At 39.7% G+C, this 21,364-nt stretch overlaps 4 protein-coding genes across 6 annotated transcripts in view; 1 reads left to right on the top strand and 3 right to left on the bottom strand.

Annotated features, from left to right (window-relative positions):
- Nucleotides 1-1,462, bottom strand: part of STARD9 (StAR related lipid transfer domain containing 9) — a 94,904-nt gene extending 93,442 nt beyond the window's left edge. For both annotated transcript variants that reach the window (XM_030948810.1, XM_030948811.1), the window contains exon 1: nt 1,231-1,462. In XM_030948810.1, coding sequence (XP_030804670.1) covers nt 1,231-1,277 — 47 coding nt within the window. In that variant the 5' untranslated portion in view covers nt 1,278-1,462. The remainder of the gene's footprint in view (nt 1-1,230) is intronic.
- Nucleotides 1,463-3,999: 2,537 nt separating this feature from the next.
- On the bottom strand, nt 4,000-8,691 carry HAUS2 (HAUS augmin like complex subunit 2). Its single transcript, XM_030950528.1, has 6 exons — nt 8,326-8,691; nt 8,070-8,162; nt 6,349-6,418; nt 5,416-5,548; nt 4,662-4,770; nt 4,000-4,532 (listed from the first exon to the last, which is right to left on the bottom strand). Exons 1-6 carry the CDS (start codon nt 8,608-8,610, stop codon nt 4,383-4,385), a joined length of 840 nt encoding a protein of 279 aa, XP_030806388.1. The 5' UTR covers nt 8,611-8,691; the 3' UTR covers nt 4,000-4,382.
- On the top strand, nt 8,591-14,336 carry LRRC57 (leucine rich repeat containing 57). The gene is made up of 6 exons (XM_030950529.1): nt 8,591-8,750; nt 9,445-9,615; nt 10,766-10,901; nt 11,933-12,201; nt 12,654-12,839; nt 13,414-14,336. The coding sequence occupies exons 2-6, from the start codon at nt 9,532-9,534 to the stop codon at nt 13,453-13,455; spliced, it is 717 nt and encodes a 238-aa protein (XP_030806389.1). The 5' UTR covers nt 8,591-8,750; nt 9,445-9,531; the 3' UTR covers nt 13,456-14,336.
- SNAP23 (synaptosome associated protein 23) overlaps nt 13,934-21,364 on the bottom strand; it is a 23,174-nt gene continuing 15,743 nt past the window's right edge. For both annotated transcript variants that reach the window (XM_030950530.1, XM_030950531.1), the window contains exon 8: nt 13,934-19,768. In XM_030950530.1, coding sequence (XP_030806390.1) covers nt 19,703-19,768 — 66 coding nt within the window. In that variant the 3' untranslated portion in view covers nt 13,934-19,702. The remainder of the gene's footprint in view (nt 19,769-21,364) is intronic.

Below are 21,364 nucleotides of genomic sequence, written 5' to 3'. Positions count from 1 at the left end.
ACCAAGGAGTATCTAGTGAGAGGGAAGGTAATGATAAAAATCAAATCATATATCCACAACTAAAGCAACACCAAGCAATAAAAGGTTAAACTTAGCTTACTTCAATGCTTCAACTCTTCTTAAAATAGGCCAGTATCTATTCAAATCTGTTCGATTCGCTGCTGTACAACAAATCAGAGCTATATAACCCAAGCATGATTTTAACCAAAATAATGGACAGAGTATTTTTAAAATCAGTTAGCTTTGACTTAAAGGCAAAATGTATTGAAAACATGCAAATTAGTTTGCACATTTCCCTTTTCTATTAATACTTGCAGGCTTGTTTTGAGTGGAATTTTAATTTTTATTCAAAACTCTCTGGTGTCTTTTTTTGAAAATAAAATAAAAATCCATAGCCAAGAAGGAACAAAAGACTACAAAATATGCTAGTGTACTGCTGGCTAGATGACTAGGCTAGTTTTCTGGCTGGGCAACTCTTCAAGAATCATTTTCCCTACTGCATGAAAGAGTTATTTATTACAAAAGTCCATGCAATCAGAAGACAACGTCAGGAACCCGTGCCAAAAAGAAAGGCAGCATCAAATCAAAGACTGGCCCTCAGAGCTTGTACCACTTTTCAAACCATTCCTGTTTGGAGTGCTATAGCATTGCGTTAACAGGAGGAGTAAATTACCAGCCGCTGACATTGGGGCTGCTCGCTTTTTCTCTTTCTTTTCAGCCCCGAATTTCCAAAGTCTGCAAGGTTTTAAGCACGTATTATATACCAATAACACCAGAGCATTGTTCTACGGCATCTTCTTGTTTGTGAGAGTTGTCTTCCAGCTGTAACATGTAACTTTTGGGATTTCCATTGCAGCCAAGCAAGCCGGGGAGGGAGCGGAGCTGAGCGACAATGGGAATATCCGGCTCTGCCTCCCGCTGGAAAAAACAGCAACAACAGAAGGGGAAGGGAAGACTCCTGGACGCTGTATAACAATTGTCCTTTTTCGGGGAGCTCAGGAAGAGGGAAGTCAGCCTAACAGCTTCACTGGTCATTTTTCTAAGCAAACTTTCCAAGCTATTTAGCGAGGCGGCGAGAGGCTGCCACCCCTCCTATCGCGCCTCCCTCAGCCGCGGCTGAGCCGCTCCAGGGCGGCGATCCCGCCCCGGCTGACAGGACCCGCGGCACCCGAACGGGACGCGCTGCCGCGGCCCCCAGAGCCTCCCGCGCCCCTCCGCGTCGCTCCGCACCTTTTGCTCAGAGGCCGGACCCGCACGGCTACCTTGACGTTGGCCATGGCTCGGCTCACGCCCAGAGGCTGCGGCCGCCCGCGCCCCGGCCCCGCATCCCGGGCGGGCCGGGGAGGAGCGGAGCCTCCCGTCCGTCCGTCCGTCCCTCCCGGCCCGTCCCGCCCAGCCGGGGAGGGCAGGGCAGGAGAGAGCCCGGCCCAGGCAGCCCCCGCGGAGGGAATGCGCGGAAACTTCCCCGGGCAGAGAGCAGGCGTTTCGGGGAAAGCCTGCCCGGAGCAGCCGTGCGCAGTCTCTCCAGCATCCAAACCGCGCTTTTCCGCCTGGGACAGGTCTGCCCGGGAGAGCGGCACCCCCGAAGAAAGAGATGGTCGTTCCGCGCTTCTCCTCAAATTCTCTTTGCAGCAGCAAACCAGCGCGGGTTTTACCCAAGAGTTAACGGGCAAAACCAGCCCGATTAAGGGTGATGCCCTTAAAGCATCACTAGGGACGAGCGCTGTAAGCCCTCCACATGAATTTGACAGGAATTTGGGAAGGCAAATATCGCTTCCTTTTTAGTGCTAAAGGAAAGGTCTCAAGAGTTTTAGATTCCTTTGGAAACATCCAATCTTCATGTGGGTCGTACTTAGGATCTAAAAGAAAATTTTGAAACTTCCAAAGAACTTTAATTGAAATCAAGATATAGTTGTTGCATTGATTGAAGTTTTTTACTTAGAGTAATATAAAAGTCACGGAAAGTTTTAAAAAAAATTATTTTAGAATACTGTCTCTGTCAGCTACTGATGTTACAGGAAGATGCAAGAGCAAATAGCATTGGCATAAAGAAGATGTCAGGCTCAATAGGCAAGTCCTGTTTGATTTTGACAATTCAATTTGCCAATGCAAATTTTTAAATGGACTTCTGGTTTTGCATTTCAAAATATGATAAACTGTACTGTATCTGAATATAATATATGAGAGTTTTAGAATCCTATGTTGTTTTTATATTTAAACAACTTCTGTTTTAACTGATTTTTAACTGACTTTTTGTACTTTATGTATAGTTATTTTCATGAAACAGTTTGCCTTAAACTCCAGAACGGTTATATCTAAAGGAAAAAGGTAACACATTTCAGAAGTTTTCCCAAGTGAAGAATGGCATAAATCCCTGGGATCCAATACTCCATTCACCACAGAGATGCTAAAATGAATACCTGCTGTGAATCACTGTATACTTTGATTTATCCCTTTAAATTGCACTAAAGAATTAATTGACACATCACTGGCAAATGGCAATTAGCTAAACTCTACCAACTCCAGTCAACTCTTCAAAAGTAGATACAGTAAAAGAAGAAAATACGCTCAACTCTTTGGGAAATGGTGAAGAGTTACAATGAACAAACCGACTACAATGTTTTGTAGTCGGTTTGTTCATTGTAACTCTTTGTGATCTAAAATTATTAAATTGTGCTCTAAAATTATTAAATTATAACAGCTTTAATGTGCCTGATCTAAATTATCACTGTAAGACACAGAGAGTGAGAGGCTAAACCTAGAATATATGTAGAGGACATTGACAAAAATCACAGAATCAACTAGGTTGGAAAAGACTCAGCTCATCGAGTTCAACCTATGATCACCTATTGTTCTGTTTTCTCCCATGTCACAGAATGTGCAAAGCATTTTTATTAAAAATGTCAGGTTCTCTGCAATTGTGTGGAAGAACAGCTTGATTTCCACATCTGAAAAAATGGTGACATGGGACTTTGGACTCAAATCCTGTAACAATGTATAGCAAGTGTTGACACAAAGATCCCATTAATGCTTGTGGGACTCAAACACCAGTTTATATTCTTAGATTCTATCTAGTGACATTCTGCTTAAACCTAATTAAAATTGTTTCTATCCTCTTAACTTTTCTCAGCAGCAGCAGAGGAACATCAGCTGATGTTCCTCAACAGCTGTACTGTATAGTTTACACAGTATGCTAGAGAATTGTTAAATTGGATGTATTGCATTCACACTCTGCAGAATGGTTACAAAGACTAAAATGGGATTCTCAGAAAAGTTTAAATATAAAATAGACCAAATACAAGTACGTTTTAATAGACTGTGCTCAACAAAGAGCCAAAGAGTTCCTCCTTAATTCTACTTTAGGTTTATATGCAATAATCAGATAAACTTGTGAACTTTGTGCTACTGAGCCACCCAGTGGTTACTTTGAGAAAGCAAAATGCTCTTATTTCAGCAACAGGAATCAACAGGCGGATGGATGTTCACATAACAAATGATACAACAGTAGAAAGGAATACATCTGTGCCACTTCTGTCTATTTCACATCCTGAATACAAAACTGGGCACCCTCCAAAGACAACCAGCTATCCTGGATTATAGATGTCCTGCCAGTGACACTGTACCAACCCATCTCTTCGTGAGGGCTACAAATTGGGACAATCAATGGTTTTGATAAACTGTCAATCTTACTCATGGAACAAGAGTTTTATTCTAAGTGGGACACTGAAAATCGGGCAAACAACAGAAAAAGAGAATCTGAAGAATATATTTATCACTACCATTGAAGCATGGTTTGCAAATCAGAAGACCTGCCATATATTAGCAAGTCCATTTCCTGCTTTCCCACAAAACCAGATCAGTCATAATAAACTGTAATTTAAAACTTATTTAATTTCTTGATTGGAACTCCTATAGAAGCATAAGCTTGGACCTAAGACTTTGCTCTATAATTTTAATTATAGGATTTTGTAACAAAATCAAAGGCTGAAGAAACTGACCTTTTGAAATCTAGGGCTTTTATTAAAGTTTTATGGCAACATACAAAATACAGTGTTTTATCAAGATGCTTACAAAAATGAATAAAGATACTACAACAAGTGCAAAAAAAATTGAAACAACTTTCCATTGAAGATACAGGCTCCAAGGGACCCCTATCTAACTATTTCAGAAAGGAACTCTTTAACAGGTTTCTCAGTACCCTGTCCTCCTATGAGCATTGGCCTTTTTTTTTGTAAATAGTAGGAGAACTGTTACTTAATAACAGAAATATAACTACCTACAAAGTCTCTGTTGGATTAAAAGAGACCTATGTTGCAGTTTTCACAGAAGACTCTAAGAATGTAGTTCTTTGAGTAGTCATCCAAGTTGAGGAAAAGGATTTGTTAGGTTAAAGATAAGCCAAAGTCCAAGTCAGCAGTATTGCATACATTGTTAGAATACACTTCTTTCTGCAGTTCTTCCCATTTCAGTATTTGCTCTGTCAGCTCCTCCAATTCTATCATGAGCACCTTTGTTTTTGACAAAGTGGTGTCCTGAAACAGAAAAGGGGTGGATTTAGTCTCTATACATCCTATCAGCTCATAGAAGTAACCTAAACAACCAAACAGCACTGCATTTTTCATGCTGGAGAAGACAGCTGGCTCAATTCTTTTACTACTCACCATATTGTTCATCATATGTGGTATCTGAGGGATGGTTCTCACAGACTGCAAATGGCTTTCAAGCTTCTCAATGAAAGTCACAGCCTCAGTCAACAACTCTACTATAGACCTGTAACCAAAAATGAGCTCAAAAGTTGTGCTAAACAACAAGAATTTAATACCTAAAAGTTCTGTTTCATTGCCCTGCTTTTCTTAGTCCCCTTTTACAGCTTTATGCAAGTTCCTAAACATCTAATTAATCTTTCTGCAATCACACTTCTTGTATGACTCTTAGCAACAAGCAGCGCAGGAATTACAGAAGTGAACTCCTTCAATACCTGGGCTAGATTTTTAGACTGTAAGAAGAAGGACTATATTTTTAAAACATGCACTATGCATGTCTGGGAATTAGTCACGTTTAGTTCCAAGCAAGCAACAGTGGAGCAAAGACAGCCAGTGCTAAAGTAACAACTCCTGCCTGGGAGAAGCATAACAAACCCAGCATGTAGCACATTTGTTTAAAACAATGCATCACAACTTGTTCTGTAGACTTCTAAAGACAAGACTAATAACCTCAGTAAATATTCATAAAATATTTATCACTTCCTTCCTATGAATTTATCAATGAGTAAACTACCCACTTTTAGATGAGGTTTCGCTACCTTTTTTATGTCTATCAGTGGAAAATGAATGAAAATATATGATTTTTACTGTCTGTTAGTTCAAATTAACTGGGCCTCCTGCAAACAAGAAAAATTATTTTCTGTGTACCTACTTGTGATAAGTAGCCTCAATAGGCAGGCTTTCTTGACATCTGTGTTTGATCAACCTCTTTCTGAGATCCCTCTTCTCTTTCAGTATGGCCTCCAGGTGTCTGTTCATATCTTGCAAAATCTCGCACTTTTTCCCTATAAAATAAAATTGGAAAGTTGAACCTATTGTCCTGCTAAAACAAGAGAAAAATTTCTCCTGAAGACAGAAAGGAAAATACTGACCTATTGCAGTGGACATTCAAGAGACATTAATCAGAATGGCTTTTCTTGGAGCATGTATGATTTAGTACCAGCATTTGTGACTCAAAGTCACAACACCTACTTTTTAGAGATTGATATAATTGCTTTACATTATCTATAGTTCTAAGTAAATTCTCTGTGAGATAAAGTCAACCATACCACAGCACTGTAAAGTATCTGTTGTGAAGTATTACAACAGATTTCACTGGTCTAGCACAACAGTAGCAAGCTATAATATTTTTAAGCACACATAAAATCGTAGTGGACAAAATGTGCAGTAACAGAGAAATAAATGCACGTGCTCCCCAAATGCTAAATTAAAAATGTAGCAAGTCTGGGGGGATAGAAATGCAACAGAAATATACTGAGTTTCTGGAAAAGAAGCAGAGTAGCACACGCAGGTCAATGGTTACTGATGATCTCAGAACTGATGATGCACTGACCCTGGGGAGCTGACACACCTCCCACACTGTTTCAGAGAATGACTTACACATGGACCTTCTATGAGACAGCAGAGTGCAAGCTCAACTAGTATGGAAATATGCTTTAGGTCTTAATAAAACACCTACCACCTCTAACAAGTTATTCAGAGATGACTGCTGCAATAACTTCTGAAAGTGTCATGTACTCAGATGAAACATTATTCTGCTGCTAATTTAAGACTCTTGGTTTTTCTGTGGTACAACTGCACTTACCTAAGTAGAAACGGTGAGTAATGTCTGCTGTCTCATGCTCCAACTGCATTATTTCAGTTTTCAGTTTTATCTACAACAGCAATAACATAAAATGAAAATGCATTTTTGACATACTTATCCAGACACTGTTGACTCTCCTGGGGTGGAGGAGGAAGTGGCAGCATAGGGAGAGCATGTGTGTGAAAGAGGGTGAGCATTAGCACAGGAACATGTTGCCCTGCTCTCTGAAGAATGTCTACTACTAGGTGGGAATTTTTTGGTCAATAAGAAAAAGGCTGTTTAAAAAGACCAACCTAAATAATTTGGAGATTTGTGCTGGAAAATACAGATCCTGCAATTCATTCCTAAACTGCAGAACTTATGATAGAATGGTTTGGACTGAAAGGGCCCTAAAAATCATCTAGTTCCAAGCCCCTGCCAATGGGTAGGGATATCACTCACCAGACCAAGTTGCTCAGACCCCTCTAACCTGGCCCTGAACACTTTCAGGGATGGGGAATCCCCAGCTTCTCTAGGCAACCTGTCCCAGTGTATCACCACCCTCACAGTAAAGATTTTTTTCCTAAAATCTAATCCAATCTAATTTCTTTTATTTTAGTTTAAATCCATTCCTCCCTGTCCTAGCATTTTCTGCTTGTGGAAAAAGTCACTCTCCCTCCTTTCTTAAGCCCCCTTTAAGTACCAGACGGCTGATGAACAATCCCTGCCCTCTGAATCTGTTTTTGTAGGAGAGGTGCTCCAGCCCTTGCATCATCTTCATGGCTCTCCTCTGGAACTGCTCCAACAGGTTCATTTCTTTCCTGTTCTGAGGATCCCAGACCTGGACACAGCACTCCAGGTAGGGTCTCACAAGGGCAGAAGAGGAGAATCCTCTCCCTGGCCCTGTTGGCCATACTGCTTTTGATGCAGCCTAGGATGTGGTTGGCTTTCTGGGCTGTGACGGCACATTGCCAGGTCAGGTCCAACTTTTCTTCCACAAGAAACCCCAAGTCCTTTCTCGACAGTGCTGCCCCAATGAGCTCATCTCCCAGCCTGTACTCATGTCTGGGATTGCCCTGACCCAGGAGCAGGACCCCACATTTAGTCTTGTTGAACCTCATGAGGTTCTTGGAGCCTATTTCTCAAGCTTGCCCAGTTGCTCTGGGTGGCATCCCATCCTTCGGCTGTGCCCAGTGCTCTTCTCCTGCCAATTCCTTAATCACTGAATAGTCTACCCTTCAAACCCATGTCTCTCCTACTTATATCTCTTACAAAGCAGTTTCATAGTCTATGTAGTGTCTAAACCAACACTACAAAATACAAGGCAATAGCCTAAAACGAGCCTCGCTTAAAGCAGTACAAAATGTCAGGTTACTGCCTGCTAACCAACAAAATTGCCTACAAAGAGACACATTTACACATTTTTGAGTACTGAAGTAAACTACAAATTATCCTTTATTGTTCAGTTTCTTGAAAAAAATTCAGGTAACACTTTAGTCAAAGGTGCAGCCTACTGAATCCTTCTACTTACACCTTAAAATTTTGTTTCATAGTTTTATTTTCTTTATGACAACTCAGTCCACTGGGGAAAAAAATGCCAACTGTTAAACAGCTGAACTGTTAACAAATCCCTCAAAACATGAAAGAACATGCCATGTGGCAGTCTGATATTTCATCGGGGCCCTCTATTACCTCCAGGTATTGAAGTGTTGAGTGTACACTGACAATAGTAAAGGCTGTACCTCATTAATTTCAGCTTCCATGTTTACCATTTCTTCCATCTCTGCGAATTTTGCAAAGCATGGCGTTCTTCTGCAAGTTAAATCCAAGGTTTCCTTTGAAAGTAAGACAACAGGAAAAATGCAATCAGCAGCACGAACGTACCGGGCAAATACTCCATAGTGACTTGCAGTAGTTTAAAGCTGTTTCTCTCCCGCGCTCGGCAATACGGCCCAGTTCAGGAGAGCAGCGCTACCCGCGCCGCTGTCCCGGCGGTACCTGGCTCACGGTGCCCGCCGCCACGCACTGCTCCAGCAGCGCGGCCACCGCCGAGCGCTGCGAGGGCCGGGGCGCGCCGCCGCCCTGCTCCTCATCGCTCTCCTCGCTGAGGCACGAGCTGCACTCCAGCTCCAGCTCGGTATCGCCATCGCCATCCAGCTCGGAATCGGAGCTGAGCTCGGGCTCGCCCGCCCCGCAGGGCGGGGGGCTGGGGCTAGGCCTGCCGGGGGCTACGGGCGGAGTCCCGGTGTCCCGCAGGGACAGGGAGCGCCTGGGGGCCGCCATGGCGGGCGTGGCAGGAACGGCGCTGACACGCGTCCGGTTCCGGGCGGGCGCTGCGGGAGCGGCGGTTCTGGAAGGGCGGAGCGCGGGGGACGGGACAGGGCTCCGCCGCTGCGGAGCGTCTGCCAGCGGCGCCCGGACAGGTGCGTTGGGCCAGGCCAGGCCCGGCCCAGCGGCTCCCGGCGCTGCGGGGGTCGGGGCTGGAGCAGCCGGGCGCGGTTGGGGCGGGGGGAACGCGGCCTGCTGCGGACCAGGGCTGGCCTCGCCCCTTGCCAGCGGGGCGGAGGCGGCGGGGAGTGCGTCTCCTGTCGCCGCTGCTTCCGTGCTGTTCCCCAGGCTTCATTGCCCACCGTCCGGTGCGAGCCCGGCACTAATCCCGGGCCTGTGACCCGTGCGCCCTGGGATTGATCCCCGCTGGGGTTACGGAGGTGGGCGTTGTGTCTCTGCTGATACGCGTGGTAGAGGAGTCCGCTCTCTAAATAAAGGTCTCAAAAAAGTCCAAATAAAACAATAGCTGTGTCGGCAGGGCAGCGCTGGTAGATGCCAAAGAAATCACAACCCGTCTCCGTGGAGAATCTCCTTAGGCTGCGGGGCCTCGAAAGAGGGAAAATACAGAAATGTGCAGTTTTCTCACTTAGTTTTGACTGTGCTTGTTGCATAGTTTCAGTAATCAAATTGCTGTAAGGAATACACCTTAATCTAGGTAAACCTTTATACTTCCAGGTTTTAGTTATGAGGGAGATGAAAACATAGCAGTGAAATGGTTCATTGTGTCAGAATGCTTGTAGTGCTGGGGACAGTGCACATAAAATGACTTTTTAATTTGCTTTATCACAGAGACTTTGGATTGCAGTTCTCTAGCACAGAGTAAAACTGGCTGACACCATCACTTGAACTCTGTGTGCTTGACAGAGAGCTGTTAGGATGGGAAATAGTGCACTAAAAGCCCACCTGGAGACAGCACAGAAAACTGGTGTGTTTCAGCTAACAGGAAAGGGTCTTACTGAGGTAATGTACTGGGAGGGGAAACATGGTTGTGTGTATGATTGACCCTTTCAGAGAGAAATTCACACTTGTGGTTGTAATGCGCTTGCATACATGTATTTCCTATAAGCAGTCGTGAAAAATATTTCAAGTTTGTTTTTGTTTTTCCCATTTTTGCTTGCCTTGTCTTCTGATTGAGGATTTATCTGTCAGGGCACTTGTATCAGCCTGTGCTTTACAGTGCGCATATGTTCAAAAAATACTAGCTATGATGTTGTGCTTTTAGAAAATGGCTGTAAACTTGAGGGGAAAATATGAATTTTATAACCATATTATAACTTAGAAAGATACTCCACAATTTGTCACATTTAGGTGCTTATGCTGCATTTAGTTATAGCCATATGAATAGTCTGTACAGGCTGTTCATTGGGGTGGCAGCAAGCATCCTGAAAGTTTATTATATTGGAAATTAAATAACTTAGACACAACTGCAGAAAAAACCAGAATGTCCTGGAAACATAAGTCTAGCAACAATTCACAGGATAGCCAAAAATAACTCTATATTACAGTAACTTTCCAAGCCTTTTCTAACATATCTTCTTCTACTGTCCTACCTCCTCACTTCACTTTTTCTCTGTCAAGCCAAAGGAGGATCAAAACCACTGGCTTATTGACCAGGACTCCTTGATGGTGATTGTCAGGTTTTCTTTTTATTCACCTGAGTGCCAAGACTCAGTACCAAAGTGGTACAGGATGTAAATAATAAGGGAAATGGTATACATAATTATTTAAAAAGGAAAGCAGGAGAAAAATTTTCATATCATAGTCTGCTAAAATATAGAGTTATTAACTAGCTATAGAGTATTTTAAAGGATAGGCACGTTTAAAGAAACACATAAGAGGATGAAAATGTAATGTTTTAAATTTTACTTACTTGGATGAAAAACTACTCTTCTATATATGTTAGTGTTTTCTTTTCCCTTTCCCCTCCCCAGATGAAAAAATATTTTAAAAAATATACATTAAACAAATTTGCTAATCACACTGTGGTGCTTGGAGATTGTGATACATATGACAGTATGCAACAGTGAGACAATTAAAATTTTAACTGTACTACTTGAACATTCAAATTTGTATCAACTCTTGAAATACTGTATCTTTTTCCCCCCAATAGTTTCCTGAAGATTTGCAGAAGCTAACAAGCAACTTGAGGACAATAGACTTGTCGAACAACAAAATAGAGCTCTTGCCACCTCTCATTGGAAAATTTTCCTTTTTGAAGAGCCTTGCTCTAAACAACAACAAACTGAGTATGCCTGCTAATTAATATCTCTGCTGATTTTTAAAATAATAACTAATTTTCTCTATCCAAAACTAAATTTGATTATTTAACTCTCACAAGATGTAAACGGGGAGTTTAATCACCTAAACTGAAATCTTTGGAATTCATGTACAGGATAAAAACCTCTAAATCATAAATTCTACAAAACTAGAATATTGCTGCTTAGTGTATTATCAATTTTACAATGACACATGAGTACTTAAACCCATAGAGGTTTTGTGCTGTAACTTAATCTGACTTGAGGATTTAACAGTGACAGATGGTTTAGTACTTGCCTAGAGAACAGGTAATGAAGATGACATGTAGACAGTGTTGCTGGCCATTCAGCTGTTACTGTTTCTGTTAAACAAACATCCATCATTATGGAAAAACCACAATGAGGAAACTAGGGGTTTTATGCATTAATTATGTATTATCTGGCTTTTTGAAAGAACAAAGATAATTTACAAACCTGATTGACTCTATAGTGCAGCTCAGGAGTGTTAGAGGTTATACACATGTGTAGGTGTAAAGAGGGATGAATGGATGCCAGCAGACCTTACCTGGTGATGTTTGTGTGCTGGTATGACACAGTATGAATAACCTCCTAACTTCTATAAGTTGAGTAATACCTTTAAAGGGCAAAGGTGTAAATTTTGTGGTATTTCAAGTGTCATAGAATGCACTGGCAGAAGTAATGACTAGCATAAGTTAGTTAAGACTGTAACTGACAGGCTAAAATATTCAGAATTGAAGTGATTTCACACTGTGATTTGAAGGTCTGCCTTGTCTGCAGATTATTTTTAATACATTTATGGATGATGGTTAAAAAGCACATGTTGTCTGTGGGCTTAAGTTTCTGTGCAGGGATCTGTGCCTTCACTGGAAATTGGGGAGGAATTCAGTAGTGAGAAATTGCTTAATATAGCACTGTTCTCCCTGCAGAAGTTTATTTGAATTAAATGGGTATGAATGTTTACTGCTCTTGAGGTCATATGTTTTTCTGTCATTTTTCTCTAGCTGCTTTACCTGAGGAGCTGTGTAAACTGAAAAAACTGGAAACACTACACTTGAATGGCAATCACTTGAGGCAGCTACCGGCTGCATTTGGACAACTTTCAGCTCTCAAAACCCTGAGCCTTTCTGGAAACCAGCTTCGGACTGTGCCCACACAACTCTCTGGTCTTCGCCATTTGGATGTGGTAGATCTTTCAAAAAACCAGATCCAAAATGTCCCCGACACTGTGGGAGAACTGCAGGCTATTGAACTCAATTTGAATCAGAATCAGGTCTGGTAACTGAGATGTTGTGGGAATGTAGATTTAGGACTTAGTACAGCCATGGAACATAAGATGAGACCATCAAAACTTTATAGTTAAAAGACATCTCCTGGACACAATGCAAATGAGGAATCATAACTAGATTTTGTGTACCCATACATCCAACTGCCTGATTTGATGAACAAAAAAATCCTGAATTTAGTCATGCAGAAAAATATTTGAACAGTTCTTGAGTAGGAATGTGATAAAGATGCGTGTAGGTTGCTTGTCATAATGGAATAAAAGAAGTTATTTTGATTTTTGATAATTTGTTACTTATGCATTTCTTTTAAGTACTTGCTGTTAACGTAGCTTATATTTACAATATGGTAGTTGTTCTGTGTAAGACGGAAACAGATCACTTAATAATTATTTATCACTACCATTTTAATCCCATTTCTCTTTTCTTTTTATTTCACAAGATTTCCCAGATCTCAGTGCATATCTCCCACTGTCCACGCCTCAAAGTCTTGCGTTTAGAAGAAAATTGTCTAGAACTCAGCATGCTGCCTCAGAGTATCCTCAGTGATTCCCAGATCTCACTGCTTGCAGTAGAAGGCAACCTCTTTGAAATCAAGAAACTTAGAGAACTGGAAGGTTATGACAAGGTTTGTGTTTTGTTTTGTTTTGTTTTGTTTTGGGGTATTTTGTCTTTTTTTAAGAAACTCCTGGTGAAGTCCTTACTCAGAATACTAAGCATTTATGCTGGTGAATAAAAGCACCAAATAGTCCGTTGGTGGTGTCATTGCTACTGGATTTCATAACTAACCTCTGAAAATGTCTCCAGGAGTTCTTCAAAGATAATTTTCTTGTAGGATTCAGGGTCAGTGTTCTTTCATCAGCATCTTTTGAAGGGTAGCTAATAATGACAAGCGTGTCTTCACTTTGATGTGACAAAAAATAAAGGATGCTTTGAATTATACAGCATTTGTTAAGTATTTAATATTAGTTCATCCTTATCATTGGAGATCTAACCATTAATCTGAATTGCAGCAAATGCCATAAATATTTTGGGGGTGTCTTTGTTTGAAATTAAAGCTCTAATAGCTATGCCTGGCATTTAAAAATGTGCTTTAAATGCAGACTGTTTTTGAGTCTGAGAGCAGAAGCTCAGCTGCTTTTAGTAGTTATGAATCCTCTATTAATTTCTGAAAAAATCATAGATTTTTTTTTTATTTGTAGTACATGGAACGGTTTACAGCTACAAAGAAGAAGTTTGCATGATCACTATTCTGATCCTTGTATTACTAATAAGAAGACTTAGAGTAGAAGCATCTGCTTCACTGACTTGAACCAAGACCGATGAAGGAAATGATCAGAGTACTCCTCTTCTAGTAGTCTGAAACAGCCTGTTAAGACCACATTGAATAAACTTGAACTAGAGAATATAGGTATTGAACTGATGAACCTGCCCAGGGGCCAGTTTTGATTTTTGTGCCACAATAGCTTTTAACACAGTACATGTTCTCCTTTGTCAGGGCTTGTTCTTTCACAGAGAAAGGGAACAAGCATTTCAAAGTTGCCAGTTCCCTTTTGCCAGGAAGCTGGCTGTTGATTTGTAAGAGGATTATTTTTTCTAGAAACATTTTTCCATGATAGCACATGGAAGCTCTACCACCAAAGCACTGTATGTCTTGCAGTAAGCACTATTCCACAGAGAACTTTTACAAATAAGGTTTTAGTTTATAACCTAAGTTGTTTGTTTTTTTAATGAAGCACAAATAGTTGTGGTTAAGTTAAATGTTTTATTAACAGCTTCCAGTAAACAAATTGTGGTTTGACCATCCTTAATTTATATTTTACTCTACAGGCTTTCTTTTCCCATAAGCAAGAATTGCACTACAGTCCACTTTTGCTTGAGCTGTATCAAATAAAAATTAGGTTCATCTTCAGTGTATTCAGTAAATATGTATATTGCTAGAAAATATATCCTTGCACTGACTCCTTGTGTACAGAGCAATGCTGAAGGTTTTAGTCATCAGCCCACTGCTGCTGCCTTATTACCAAAAGCACCTAGGAAGAGCTAAAAATGTATGCAATTATGTAACTTATACTGAAAAGGAAAATGTACTTGTATATTTTAGTAAATTATTTTCAAAAAATCAGTTCAAATTTATTTGCTGTAACTCTTGTCATTTTATTTAGTAGTACTAAGATGTCACTAAAAGCCCTCATTTAGCTACTTGAGTCTGTCAGTTGTTGGTAACAGCTACACTTCAACATTACACCCATAATTATGATTAGCAATAAGTGTTTCTTATGTGAGATGCACAGAGAGGTATTTATTTCCCTGACCCTGTTGCCATTTTATTTCAGTTCTTACATAGTAATACGTAAAAGAGTGCTTTAGGGGACATCAGCTCCTTATTCAAAGGATGGATGTGATTCATCATTTAACAGGGAACCAGTTGCACTTAAGTTTCCCCATTCCAGCTATTACTTAGTAAAAAAACCTACTAGCTTCTTGACAGAAGTAGATGACAGCTGACCATGTTTATGAGACTACTTTGTTTTGGGAGGCATAACTAGGGAAGTGCTTTAAGAACACTTATGTCTTACTGTGATGCAAGATCCTGTATAGTTAGAAATCTATTCAACTTCATACTAATAGATTCCACAGATTAGGACATGCAAATTGAATAGTGAATAAAGCCTTCACACGTGTTCTAAATTTTAGCTCCTTCTACTTGATACCTAAATCCCACTTGAAGTACTAGCTTTTTTCTTCCTAGAGTTTTGCTGTGCATGAGACATTAACAGAACAAATTAGCAGTTAGCAGATTCCCCCTTTGCATTCACCAAAGGAGTGGTCTATCATCAGTATGTACAAACTTGGCAACACTGTGCTGCAGTGGCATTTTGGTTTTACAATTTTTTAACTGAAAGCATCTGTGCTCAGAGATGCTGCTTCTCTCATTTAACATGTGTTTATCAGGCGTCTTCTATTCAGCAACAATGTGCAAGAAGAGATGGTAGAACAGACCCATTGAAAATTATGGAGTTAGCATTGCTATAAAAAAATCTTACAATTGTGGGAAGAATTTCACTAAATCAGTATTTCTTTTTTGTGATCACTAGTACATTTAGAAACCTTTCAATTGCTCATTGTTAGTCTCCTTTGCTGCCTTGGAGTTATGACAGCTATCAAAGCTTTTTTAGAGCAAAATGGAGAAAGCGCCACGTAAAATACTGATTGGAACCAAGTTAGTCCTAATTACCTAAACTTGTTCCAGAACAGAGGAAGACATATTTCTGTTTTCTGCAAGGAAAAAATAACTGGCTGATGCCTTGCCTGTTTTAACTCACAGCAACGAACTGTGACTAAGTCACATAGTAGAATGCTGTTCTAGGCATTTCAGCACTCTAACCTTTTAGTAGTTTTATACTGGGACTTTGTGTTTTCCCTTCTCATCACCCACACCGTGCAAAAAGCGAAGCTATAAACCAATTTTATTTCTGTGCACAATTTCGCTTGCAGCTTTTTAATTTTGGAATTACTGAGGCAGAACATTACCCTAGTTAACAATATAAACAATTTGTGTATTTTGTTTCAGACCTACATCCCTTGCTCTTTAATTTTCCATTGCAGTAAGACACACATTTCATCCATCTATTCCACCAGCATTTAGACACTGCATTGCTTCGAGCACAGCAAAGGTGAATTAGCAACTGCAGGTCATTGTATGGGGTGAACAGCAAGTTGTTTCACCATACAGCCTTCACAGAGGTGAGTTCTGCAACTAGCAGTACAAGCAGCATGTCCTGCAGGTCATAGTACAGTTACTGCTCTGCTAAAAGTTGTCTTTCATCAAGGAGTAGACTAGCTTGAATTTACCAATTATTGTCTTTAAAAGTGTGGAAAGGGAATGAAATCTTGAAATCAGGACAGAGCTGAATAAACACTCCAGAAAGGGGATATGGTCAATCAAAACTGAAACTGAAAAATCCAGAAAATTTTAAATGGAGTCACTACAACCAATTGTACCGAGATGAAATTGGGTGTAGGGAAATAGACCAAAAGTTGTGAAAATTATTCTCTTTGAAATCCCTAAAATCAGGAATGAAAGGGAAACAAAGAGACAGAAGAGAAACAGAAGAATTGAAATTGCAGGGGAAAAAAACCAACCTGACACCCATGGGACATGTGCTGCCTCCTCATAATAGTTATGTAAGCAGGCTGTCCCTACTTTCTGTTCCTGGTTACTGGTAGATATTAGATAGTATATTAGAAGTACTTCTTTCAAGCTCTTTCCAGGTATGCTAGTCTGTCTTGCAGGTCAGAACTGTTGCAAGTCAACAAAAGTCTCTACTTCCCCCCATAGCTCCTCCCCCTTAAGAGTGTTTTGGGAATCTGAGGCTGTGGTACTAGAGAAAATACAATTTAAATTGCCTCACAAATGAAATTGCTTTTGCAGTAGGTTAAATCTCTTAATTTCATCTACTGGACTAGTTATTTGCTAGGTATCTGTTAGCAATACTTAACTAGAAAGTTTTAATTATTTTACTTTGTTCCTTTATCATCCTCAAGTATACTCCCATGTATGTCACAGTCTTTCAAAGAAGAGATGGACACAGTTCATAGTCTGCATTTAGGAGATGATTATGCAGGGATCAAAACCAGAGTGTTAAAGACCAAAATATTCCCCTCCTCCCAGCCACACCTGTTCTTTTTTTAACACCGGGATTTCTGTGAAATAAAAATAGATGAGAACTTCCTAGTTGCATAATAGCAACTAGTTCTGCCAAGTTTTTCAAGGACAGGAAACTAAACAAAGACATTTCTAGAGAAAATAGTTTTAAAACACATTAAGTTATAAAAGTATGTATTTTTTGTGCACAATATATAGCTTAACAATCAAAAGCAGAAACTGTAAACCTTCATTCTTAATAGCATTTAGACATACAAAGATGTACAAGTGTTGATTTCATACCATAGATATGTAAATTAAGCATCTATTCTATAGACAACAGTAAGACATCCAAGAAGCAAACTGTTTTTGACTAATATAAAGGCACCAACTCCCTCACTGATTTGGCTCTTGCTACATCAGAAAATAGTATTGATACTCAGATAATACTCAAGAGTCTCAGAAATTATTTTGTGTGGTATTCACTGCAATATTACAGTTTTGGTATACCAATCACAGCATTTTATCAGCCAACATGCTCATTTATTGGTGGAGATCAGGCAAGTCAAGGACAAGAACCTGCAACGGCAAGGGAGGAAAACATTCTGATGTTTGGAATGTCCAAATGCTACAGAGCAGGCTTGCACTGTGTAAGCAGAATAAGGTAACCCACTTCAGTCTTCTGTTCCAGGAGACAATCATAATTAAATAACATATACTTTTGCTTTCACAACTAGCAGCATATATTCCTTAAGCTAATCTGAAGTTTTTAAGAAGGAAAAAAGGACATAGAAAGTCTCTATGCAGGTGGCTGTTTGAAGTTTATTATGCAATGTTCTTAAAAGTACTTCTTTGCTACTTGCATTTTTAAGCACATTATCTTAATTTACTATGTGGGTAGCTAGTGAGATTTTGAAATTCAGTAGCATTCCAACAATTACCAGAAGCTAGAGAGGAGCCAACCCACACTACTCAAGTATCTAGTCCCCTAAAAATGACTTTACCTTATTCACATAAGGCAAACTGCCACTGGCCTATTTTTAGATGCAGCTGCCCCATCCTTTGGTCGGTTGTTTGGGTTTTTTTTTTTGTTTGGTGGGTTGTTGTGGGTTTTGTGCGTGTGGTTGTTGGTTTTGGTTCTTTTTTCTTTAAATATCAAGTTGTCCTGGGACCCAACTGAAAATATACTGGTAACACTGACTGTTATTTCTACTACAAAGAAAATAGAACACTTAACAGACAGTGTCCTGCATTTTGGTGGATTAGTGTAATCTCTGACTCTGGGATTCAATATTAGTAGCCACAGAGCATTTGTGGACTGTCCTTCAAAAAAGCTTAATAATGCTATTAAGTTTTAATTATTTGTCCAATCAATTTATTTTGAAGATTTTTGCCATCCAACACTGAGTATCACAGGTTAGTCCAAAGCATCATTTTCAACTTTAAAAGAGGCATAATATACTGCTGGGTGGAGTTAAAATAACCTAAGTCACTTAGAATTTAATTATTATTAAGATTTCAAGAAAATCTTTTTATATTACAGTAAAACCAAACTATTTTTCTTCACAGGAGAGTGGTTTACATCACCTGGTCAGAAACTCCTCTATTCTGCAATAGAGTAAGAACATTTTATTTGCAAGCAACTTGGATATGTAGTATTTCCAACTGCCAGTCCCAATGTCTTCAATAATAAACCAGTCAGTAATCTATTTTGAACTAGTTTATTTAGAACTAGCATACAGTTCATAAATAGCTACTGCTTCCTCCAGACTTGTGACAAAGTTTCACAATAAGCTTCTCTGATTTTGGTAGGTTTTAGAAGCACCTCCAAAGTCACTACTGAGAGCAAACTCTGCACCAGATCTCAATCATTATTTTGCACTGGAGAAAGGCATAAACTGAACTCCAGTGAAAACTGGCCAAAAGAGAGTAAGATATGGGATGCAAGCAAGCTGCATGCTTTTCTACTCAGTTTCTTCCAGTTCAGATGCCTCATTCAAACACTTCAAAGTTAGCTTTTAGATGAGAGGTGTAAAATTTTCCATCAAATAAATACCTTAGGGAGATAGTTTTATCTTCTTCTACTTGTGTGCATGGGGCTTAGATCAGATATGTATATACACACAACAAATATTATCAGAACAGTGCAGCATGATTAGTCATGGCCTCCAAACTGATGTCAATTTACAGTAAAGAAATGGAAACCTGTATATCCCTCTGGCTACCATTACCTTAAAGTTCATGTGGTTAGGAAGTGTTTTAAAGCCCTCAACCCACAAGTTGTAAGTAATGGGCCTCTTCAATTCTGTGATCCACAAATGCAACTCCAAACCAATCATTGGTTTGGATTGTAAAACTATGGTTAGATGCTAGAGATAAAAATCAGACAACATTCACCTAGTCCCTATTTTAGTGAAGACACTCAACTTATGAGGTATTTCAAACAGTGCAAAGTGCCCTCTCCAACTTTCCACAACTGTGAATTCAGGTTACCCTGCTTGTTCAACTTAAATAAAGGACTGAATTTCTGGTGCAGGGAAACAAAAAAAAAAAAAAAAGAAACTGGGAAGAGGAATCAAACATGCAAGAAGATTCTCAAAGCCCTAACACTTTTAGCCCTGAGCAGTTTAAAGAAAGTGAAGGCAGATGAGTAGAAGGAAGTTGGCTGCTTTCTTGGAGTCAAGGCCATGTTTACATGAAGCAATAAAAGAAAACTAATCCCTACAGAAGGGGTACTGCTTCATTTGTCCCAGCCCCTCTTATTTTAGAACAGAAGTTTCACAGATCCACGAATATGGTGGCTTGCAGCTGGAGAGGCTGTCATTGAACAATGACAGCAGGCTTTAATTTTCAATTAGTTTCTTGGCTCTGATGTTTGCTTGCTCAATGCGTTCCCTGTTTGTATCGGCCTGAAAGAGAGAAATTCATAGGTCATTTGCAGACTCAATGCAAAACAATTTAAAAATTCAAACTGACATGAACTTCTGAATTGCAAGGTATCATCATTGTGGTAGACAGAAGGGGAGCAACGTCTGTATGCTGGAAGTAATTTTTTTTTCCCTAGAGAGCATATGGTGTCAATTTTGGTAGAAACAACAAAGAGAAAAAGGTTTTACTCTTTAGCCGACTTTCAAAACACATCAGCTTTCCTCAGCTGGTAAGGAAGCATGTTAACAAAACAAGGGAATAAAAATTCTCTCCCAGTGTCTAGACATCTTATGAACCTCTACAGAGAGACAAGGTCGCTCTGAACTAGAAGTAATAGTAAAAACTGGGCCTATGGGCATGAAGTCAGATTTATTTTGCTTAGTGCAAATCCATAGTTTTCATTCACATCCCCTTCAATGTACTAGTGCTGTAACAATATGGTATTTTAAGAACAAGCTTTAGATTTTATTATTGTTTAAAGCATCAAAAGTCACGTCACAGTATCTAGGTTGAACAAGTGTGAAAATACAGTTTTACTGAAAGGTATAAGGAGTTTATAAGTAATTCCCCAATTATGCAGCGTGCTGTGGGGAATGTGCAGGAAGTGTAATACACACAAAACCAGCCTCTGCCCTCACCATGAGTGGAACCGCTAAGAAGCTCAACCTGTGCCAAGCATTAGCACAGGTTGATGTGCCAAGCATTAGCACAGGTTGATGTGCCAAGCATTAGCCATTTCACACCTTTGTCTTGAAATGGGCTGGGCAGAGCACACTCGCAGTTCAAGTCCTTCCCCTCCCATTCCCTCCTTCCTGCCTTTTGGGTCAAGGGGAGGCGAGGGAGAAAAACCTACTATGGAAAAGGGAGACTCTAATCTGTTAACAACACTTTGGAAATACTAATCTAGTTCTTCTCAGAAAAATCCAGTAATGTAAGTTTCATTATGGGTTTCTTCAGACTAGGAGTCCTGCATAATACTACCAAAAGTCACCCAGTCAAACCTATTTCCCAGGTGAGTTTGAATTCTTAAAAAAATAGAAGTATCAATTATATTCTGAAGTTAAACTCTGTTTCTTTACATGATACTGTTGTTTGGAGATTTACAGACAACATTTGGTTTGGTTTCCATTCTGTTCACTACATTTAAGAAGTTATCAACATAGAAGGATTAATTTAAATATCCTGAGACAAGTTGTCAGTCTCAAAGCCAGGAATTGCACTTTCATTTTTATTCTGGTCTGCAAAGCAATTCTAACTTGTATACACCATATTTTAATTATTAGTAAGACTTGATCAGCAAGATTTATTCAAATCACTAAACCAAAGGAGCATCAGCCAAAAGAGATGCTTGAATCTACTAGAAACACTATGATTAAAAACAGTACTTCCCACTAGCAGTTTATTTGACCAGGCAGTTTTCAGTCTGCTTTATAAGAATTTCACACATAATTTTAAATTCAAAGAAATTTTCTAGTGTACTTCCAAGTGTCTAACTTTTTTAACATGGTAATCAGATGTGCAGTTTCCGGGAACAGTTAATGCATCCTCCATATAATCATGTTGATTTGCCTTATCAA

The sequence above is a fragment of the Camarhynchus parvulus genome, chromosome 5, assembly GCF_901933205.1.
Source record: "Camarhynchus parvulus chromosome 5, STF_HiC, whole genome shotgun sequence".
Classification (NCBI taxonomy): domain Eukaryota; kingdom Metazoa; phylum Chordata; class Aves; order Passeriformes; family Thraupidae; genus Camarhynchus; species Camarhynchus parvulus.
This window is presented reverse-complemented; position numbering and strand designations above follow the sequence as displayed.